This window comes from Pterocles gutturalis, unplaced genomic scaffold (assembly GCF_000699245.1).
Source record: "Pterocles gutturalis isolate BGI_N339 unplaced genomic scaffold, ASM69924v1 scaffold17715, whole genome shotgun sequence".
Taxonomy (NCBI): Eukaryota; Metazoa; Chordata; class Aves; order Pterocliformes; family Pteroclidae; genus Pterocles; species Pterocles gutturalis.
Genome location: NW_010141173.1, coordinates 5,263 through 13,251, shown reverse-complemented (window position 1 = coordinate 13,251; position 7,989 = coordinate 5,263). Strand labels below are relative to the sequence as shown.

General features: G+C 49.1%; 1 protein-coding gene across 1 annotated transcript in view; it reads left to right on the top strand.

Moving 5' to 3' along the window:
* Window positions 1–157: 157 nt before the first annotated feature.
* Window positions 158–7,989, top strand: part of MRRF (mitochondrial ribosome recycling factor) — an 11,879-nt gene continuing 4,047 nt past the window's right edge. The window contains exons 1-4 of the mRNA XM_010083943.1: window positions 158–358; window positions 794–949; window positions 2,179–2,297; window positions 5,025–5,116. Coding sequence (XP_010082245.1) covers window positions 184–358; window positions 794–949; window positions 2,179–2,297; window positions 5,025–5,116 — 542 coding nt within the window. The 5' untranslated portion in view covers window positions 158–183. The remainder of the gene's footprint in view (window positions 359–793; window positions 950–2,178; window positions 2,298–5,024; window positions 5,117–7,989) is intronic.

The window sequence follows — 7,989 nt, the reverse complement described above, 5'->3', positions numbered from 1 at the left end:
GCGCCCCGTTGCTGGCGTGACCCCGCTGGTCACTGCAGCACAGCCAGACCCACTGCCCTGCTGCTGAGCTGCCACCTTCACTGGCAGGTACACCTCCGACTGGATCTGTTTCTTTTTCACACACTGAGTGGACCACCTTGCCTTTTCTCTTTTTCCAGGTGGGTTAGAGAAGAGCCGTAAACGATGGCTATGGCACTGAGATGCTTCCGTCATCTGCCTTCCCTGCTTTATCGTTCTTCATTCGCGGTGATAAGGGGGCTGCCGCAGGCTCCTGCCGGCTGCCCAGCGCTGCTCCTGGCCGGCTGCAGGCAGTGTGTCCGTGGGATGATGCTGACCAGACAGCTGGCTACCAAAAAAGGTAACGGTGGCAGCCTTGTTCCTAGTGTTTGCAGCCCCTCTGTGTTGCCAGAGTTGTTCTTTTCCCTTTTATCTCGTGTACCAGTGCTGATCTAAGGCAGGCAGTTCTGGAGAAGCTGGTTTGCCTGAAGGTATGGCAGGGTACAGGAACCCGTACCCGTCCCGCGGGAGAGGTGCCATGTGGAGCTGCTGCGCTGGGGCGGGAGGAAGCAGTTGTCACAGTCCAGGCTGGAGCTGGTGCCCACAGAGTGACCTACAGATATATTCTGGCTCATGTGCTCAAGTGATGGGCTGTTCACTCATTTAAAAATGCAGTTACTTCGGTGTATCTTAGGCTCAATTCTGATTCTAGCTTGGTTTTAATGTCTTCCTTCTGCTTTGTAATGCAACAACTAACTGTTGTCAGAAACAAATTAATTTTCTGTGTAATCTGCAGCTAAAGGTAAAGGGCAGAGTCAAGCCAGAGTGAATATCAGTGCTGCCCTAGTTGAGGATATTATCAATTTGGAGGAAACCAATGAAGAAATGCAGGCAGTGGTAGAAGCTCTGAAAGAAGATTTCAGCCGAAATTTCAGTGTTAGAACCTCACCAGGTTGGTAACTTTCCTGTATGTTGCTCTATTGCCTGTAAATAAGGATACCAGTCCCAGTAACACAGACCTTTGATTTTTTTTCCAAATTGATTTTATTGAGTTATTCACCAGGCACCCAATTACTACAACCTCGACATCCCCAGCTAAAGTCTTTCTTCACCCTGAGCTTGACCAGGAAGAATCCATTTTTGTTAATAGCTTCCTGGAAATAGCTTTGGTAAGTGGGTGATGTCAAAAGTGTCTAGCTGAACTGTTTGCAGATGTGATGAAGAAGCAGGTTGTCAGCTAATGGTGCAGTAGGGCAGGAAAAATCCAATTGCCATTAAATTAGCCTTTTGGAAATTGCCATCAGGCTGGTGTCTGGCATATACAAACTTTTTTTTTGCTGCGTGTCTTTGTGGTTAGTGACCTTTACAAGCTCTGTTCACTTAGTGAATTTTGTGTTTTAGGCAGAAGTGTGGATATATTTGACTAAGCTATGGTTACTGTAACACTCTGAACATACGTGTTTGTAAGTAGTATCAAGTTTCAGGGATAAAATTTAACATTAAACAATGACCAAATTTGAATCATTCACCACCCCAGCTCTGGCAGGAGCACCTCAGTCTTCAATGGAGTTGGAAAGTGTTGCTCAGTCTCTTTACTATTTATTTTAAGCATAGGTATTTTTTTTTAATTGCTCTGATAAAGTACTTCTTGTCCCAGGTGCCTCTTGACCTGTTAACATTTTGCAGCACAAACGAGAGAGCAGATTAAGAGCAGCTCAGGGAGAAACTGAATACTTTAAATTAGGCAGCGTCCAGCACCTCCTCTTGGGACCTGGAAAAAAAATGGAGAAGCTTAAGGGAACATTGCTAGGTTAAAGACAGTAGTTTTCTTGATTTTCATAACAACACTTTGATTTTCTGTAAGTTCTAAGAATTAAAAAATAACTATTTCCTTTTAATTCTTAACAATCTTGCTTAGTTTTCCTATTCTAGTAACAAAACCAAGTGAGCTTTGTTCCCATGTTTCTGTGCTTTAGAGGAGCACTGAAATATTTACCTTCTGAGTACCACAGGGGATGTGTGAACACAAACAGCACCCAAAGTCTGAAAAACCATGGTTTTTTCTAACATCTATATTTTGCATAACAGAAGGAAAGTGGGATGCTGTGTATGTTTTTCTTCAGCATCGCTATGAACTGCTGTATCACACTGAAATAAATTCCCTTGTGTTTGGTTCTCGAGGGGCCCTGGATCACATAACCGTGGTGACAAAAGACGGGAAGTTTCCGCTGAACCAGCTGGGGCAGATCTCTCAGAAGTCACCGCAGCTCCTTGTAGTGAACATGGCCAGTTTTCCAGAGGTAAGGAAGGCGAGGGGAGATAATCACCACGGGAACAAACAGGTTGATACCGAGCAAAGGAACACTCGGACAAAATCAGTCCAGCCTGGCGGGGTGAGAGCTCTGGCCGGGCTGCACGGCGCGTTGTAGCTGACACAAAACAGAAGCGGGGTTCTGCTGCCGGCTGTGCGGGGCGAGCGGCTCTCCAGCCCTGCCGGCATCTCAGCTGCAGCCACGCAGGGTCAGATGAGTTACGTGCTGCCCGTTGGGCCACGATTGCTCTCGGGGTCATAACCAATAAATGCCATGGTAGGAGGGGTTTGCTTTGGGGACTCGTTTCCCATCAGCGGCACAGAAAGAAAAGCAGCACAGAGTGTGTCGCAGACCAAATGCCTGGATAAACTTTGCCCTGCCTGATCCCCATGTCCCGTGCTTTTACGGCACCCGGTGGTCTTAAGCCCCCTCTCTCCTTTGGTGCAGCTGGGTTACACACGTGGAGCAACGCTGCGTCTGCCCCGTTGTAGTTCTGGCATTGCAGTTCCTTCAGAACTGAAGGTTCACAGAACCAGACGTGTAGTTGGAACAGTCTGTGTTTGTGCTGGGGACACCATCAGACTCCTCTAAAACTTGCTTACTTGTCCCCAGGGCTGGTGACAGCCCCTGAGAGCTCACGGCAGAAGCTGCTGATGCAGCCTGCGAGCCCCTGGAGACCTCCCTGCTGGGACCGAGCTGAGCCTGGCTCAGGCACTGCCGAGCTTAGCGAGCTCCTCCGTCGGTAGTGCCTGCAGGTCAGAACCCCGAATGAGGTGCTCTGACCTGCCCTCCGGAACAGCCCACTTCCCTGAATTCTCTGCAGGACCCTTAGTTAGACGTGGCCCTAAGCGAGGCAGCAGACCTGAGTCCCAGGTGGGGATCAGGCAGCGGCGCTCCCCAGCCCCTGCTCCCGCGGATGGAGCCGGGCAGCCCGTGCGGGTCGGAGCAGTAACAAGGTTAGCTGTTCTGCACCGGGGCTGGAGGTTTGCCAAAGCTTATCTCTATTTATTTTGCAAAGGCTTTCCCCAATTAATTAAGTCAGCAAAGTCTTGGAGGAGGTCAGTGGAAGGCACTTGATGCCTGAGTGTTCCTGTAATGGCTTTGGAGGACGAAGGCTCCTCATCAGCGAGTGCTCCGAGGTCCCTTGGAGTGCCGGAGCTGAGAGGGATGGGAAGTCACTGCATGGCTTAGCCCGTGTCCAAGCAGGAGCTGGGACTGAGAAACGGGCAGGTGAGGAGTTAAATATCCCACCATGTCCCATGGCTTACCTTTGCTTTCGGAGCCAAAGGACCATTTTTCATTGGAACTGTTTCTCTCGTTTTATGCTGTAACTGTTCCCTGGGTGGACTGAACTCTAAAGCCATTACAGGGACGGTTACTCGACGTCATTATTTACAGCGTATAGCCAGTGCTTCATGGCATTGGAAAGCAAATAAACATGCCTGAAGAGTCTGGGAAAGAAAATAATCGTAGAAAAGGGCTGTTTGCCCGAGAGTTACAGAAACAAACAGGACTGTGTCTTTTAGCCACGGCTATTCATGTCATGGGCTGCAAGGCGATGGGGCAATATTGCAAGATTTTCCCCTTCCTCTGTCTCCTCCAATGTGTATGTTTAACAGCAGCTTTTACCCAGCATTTCCTTCCTCCAGAGCAAGCACTGGCCACGGAATAACACGTTTACATTCCTGACGTGCTGAGATCATCTTGGTTACGTTTTCTCTGCCCTTGCTGTGTTCTGGAGGACGGTGGTTCTCTCTTACAGAGCACTGGCAGGGCATTCATCTCGGTCAGTGATGCCCCGTGTCAGAGACCTACACAAACACGCTGACAAAAGCCGAACTTTGTGAATACAGCCTGCTGCAGCAGCCTGGAGCTGAGGGTAATGATGGGAAAGAGAATCAGAAATAGCAAAGCGCCTCATGGGAAGCGCCACAAGAATACGGACTCGGTCTTGCTGTTGTCAATGTCGAGAATGAAGCAAGCTGGCAGAGCGCTGCGGGAGCTCCGGGCAAAACTCAGGTTTAAGCCTAAAGCCTGACACTGCCAAGGTGCACCAGCACCCGGAGAGGGGCAGGAGGGGTTTTAATCACTCTGCAGTTACCAGGCAAACCCGCGCACCCACCTGAGCAGAGCGGAGTGTCAGCCAGCGGCGGTGGAGTTCTGAGAAGTTAATCCTAAGGAATAAGCTGGAAAATAAACACAGGACTGGGCACGGGCTCTGCTTCTCAGCCAGCTGCTCCTGCCCTGCTGTACTGTGGTTAGGCTGTAGCGCTGAAGTAGTTAAGTTAGTTAACATTTCTAAATTGGCGCTGTGTGATTTCTAGTGGGAAATGAATCAACTGGAATTTTTAAATGCTCAGAATCTTTCATCTCCTTCGCCACAGTCAGGCTATGCCTTGGGAATTTATTGCGGTTTCACTCTGCGTTGCCTCAAACCATTCCAATAGTTTCAAAGAAGCAAAACAGTTTTCTTTTGTTGTTGCTTCCCTTCCCCTCTCCCCCCTTCGTGCCCCCCTACCCCAATACCGAGCGCGGCCGTAGTTTCCCATTCGGGTTGATCAAAGCTCTCCGCACCAATGTAACTTCCTGATCTTACTGGTAACAGAAGTAAATGTTTCCATGTTCCGTGGAGATGGATTGCCAGCTATTGACAGAGCTCTGGCATATGGGAATGATTATTTCCTAATTCCCTGTACCTTTTGATCTGTTTTACAGAGCACAGCTGCAGCTACGAAGGCTATAAGGGAGAGTGGCATGAACCTGAACCCAGAAGTGGATGGGACGATAATTCGGGTGCCGATTCCCAAGTGAGTATTGGTGGCTGCCCGGGTTCCTCAGCATGCAAGACGATGCACGAGGTCGCAGTGAGCACCCTTTGAGGGTAAGCACACACGGTTGCTGTAGGGTCGCAATTGAGCTGCTTTCCAAATACCTATATTTCAGGTTTAGGGGGGAAAAAAAAAAAAGAGTCCCTAAAAGCATCTGGTGGAAGTTCTTCCCAGTGTCTGAGCTCCCAGTCACCACACTTTGGCACCTGGTGGTTGGTCTCGTTGTTCCTTATCTTCCCCCGCAGAGGAAGGTTGCTCCTGGCTGGCTGCAGCACTTGGCAAGAGGCAGCCAAAGGCTCGTGAAGCTCAACTGCTGTGATTCAGGGGCTGATTCTTTGCTGCCCTGCTGTAAATTCCTTGAATTATACCGGTGCAGGATTGGGAGCAAATAGCACCTTGCTGAGGAGAACAGTGAGAGGAAGTGATGAGGAAAGAGAGAGGAATCGATAGCTTTGGCTAAAAAAAAATCCCGTCGCTCTTCCTGTGTAATACCCGTTGTGTAACTGACGGCTGCGCGGAGACTTTGGTGTGGGGCTGATAGGAAAGCAGGCTGCTGCTGGGGGAGGACCAAACATCACTCTGTCACCCGTCCCTGGCCTCAGCTAAGGCAGGAGGTGCCCCTCCAGTGCTGCGGGGTCAGGACAGCGCTTCTGGATCTGAAGCACTGATGATCCCTGCTGGGTGTGCTCTGGGCTGCAGCATGCCGAGGGCTCGGCCGGTGAGCGGGATTCCTTCCAGATGGAACTGAATCGAGGCCACTGCACACACCTGGGTCCCTGGGACCAGGCTGGACCCTCTGCAGAACCAGACCCCCAGCAACTCCGCGTAGGCTGTGCCAGGCAGCTCGGTAGCATGGAAAGAACCTGAACAGGGGCAAACGGAGACTGCTCTGCCAGGGCTGGGGGTGCAGGGAAAATTCACAAATTCCCATGGGTGCTCAGACCCTGCAGCGATGGGCCCATCTGAGTACCCCGGGCAGGTGCAGATGTCCACGATTGCACTCCCTGAGGTTGCACGGTGCTGGGGTGCTGACAAAAACCCCCCAAAGGGTAGAGACGGCTCCGACTGGTGCCTGTGCACACCCCTTGCACGTGCGCTGCATTTTACGAGCAGGTGACTTCTCAGTAAAGATGAGCTGAGTATTTCTCGTGCTTTAGATCCGCTTTAAAAAATTCTACAGAATTTTATCTAGCATTTTGATCAGAGAAGTCTAATTGCAGCTTTCCGTTGCTGTCGGCGAGAGGGAATGACATTATCATTATATTTGCTGATTTTCTTTTCCCTGTGCTCCCTGCCCTTCCCCCACCCCCAGGAGAGGAGGCAGAGGAGGAGGAGGAGGAGGAGGGCACCATTATCTTCATAATTGCCGAGGCTCCCGGGTTGCTGCGCAGTGGTTTGATTGTTGATGGGCACTTGGGTCATCCTTGAATGCGAATTGCAGGGGAGGAAACTCCAAAACTGCAAATCCCAATCTTGTTTAAAAAAAAAAAAAAATACTGTTTTTTAAACAAATATGTATCGTCCGTCCCCACCTTTTGCGGCGCTACGGAGCCAAAACGGGTCTTGTCTCCCCAGGGGAGCTCTGCCCAGGGTGCTCCCCGGTTCCTTGGATGTGTTGGGGTTGCTGCTCCCCGCTCCTGGGTCAATCAGAATTTCATCCGCTCATCAAACGGACAAGCAGGCAGCTTCTGCCTCTTCGGACCTCCTGATGCAAAGGGAGGTGGAAATAACCAAATTCTCTAAAGGCTTCTCTTTAATACTATATCCCTGAATTGCTTTTTCTAATTTTTCCAAAGTTTTTCATTTTCCCGACTCTCTGAAGATGTTGATGCAATACAGGACAGGCAGATGCAGGGGAATTGCCGCAGTTACCGCAGGTGTGCAAAATAAGGAAAGAAATCAGAAACGAAGAGACACTGCAGCTCCTGGAGAAATGGATTCTTTCACAAGGGGAGGCTCAGCAAAAGCCAAATCAAATCCTTGTCCCTTATTAGAAACACTTTTCAGTCTGACCTGTCCGTGGGACACACGTGTGTCGTACTTTGCCTTCTGCAGGTCCAGCCATGCTTCAGTGCTGCAGAGGGTTTCAACTGAGCATTTTAGAACACAGCTTACTTCTCAGCATTTGTTCTGTTAGTTTAGTTTTTGCGTTGCAGTTTAACAGAAAAAATACCCTCGTTTCGTTCCTGTTTACTTCTGCTTCCTGCTAGGATCCCCTCTGCTCCCCAAGGCATTCGCTTGTTTGCGTTGCTAGCACTGCCTAGGCAATATTTATTTGTAGAAAAAGTATTCTCCAAGGGTTTAAAAAGAAAAAAATGAAAGAAAACCAGCCATGGGAACATTCGTATTGGTTGATCTCTTTGCCGAATTTGACCTGACCTTGTGTCTCTTATGGTGTTGCCTCATTTTTAGATTCATCTTTTTTGGACCCATTGTGTTGCACTGGATATTGTTTGTAAATTAGAAATATTTTTACACGTGCTTTACTGAAAGCCAGATGACTCATTTGAAAGTTTAATGACTCATTGTGAGCTTTTTTTCCTTTGCCCTTTAAGAAATATGCAAAGATACGTACTGTGGGGAGAAGAGACTCGAAAAATTTAATTTGAAAAAAACAAAAAACAAAAAAAAAAAACCCTAAAGCTGTATCTGAGCTGCGCTGCTCCAGGTCGCTCATCATCAGAAATCTCTCCCCTGCTTTTTGTTGAGCGATACGTGTTGCACCCTGTGTTTATCTGCAATTACGCATGCAGAGTAGCGAAGCCTGCTTCCCTTTAGCCGATCCCTCTCGTTCGCTGGAAATTCCGAGCGTTTGAGATACAGAAATTGCTCTTACCCGCAGAAACATCTTG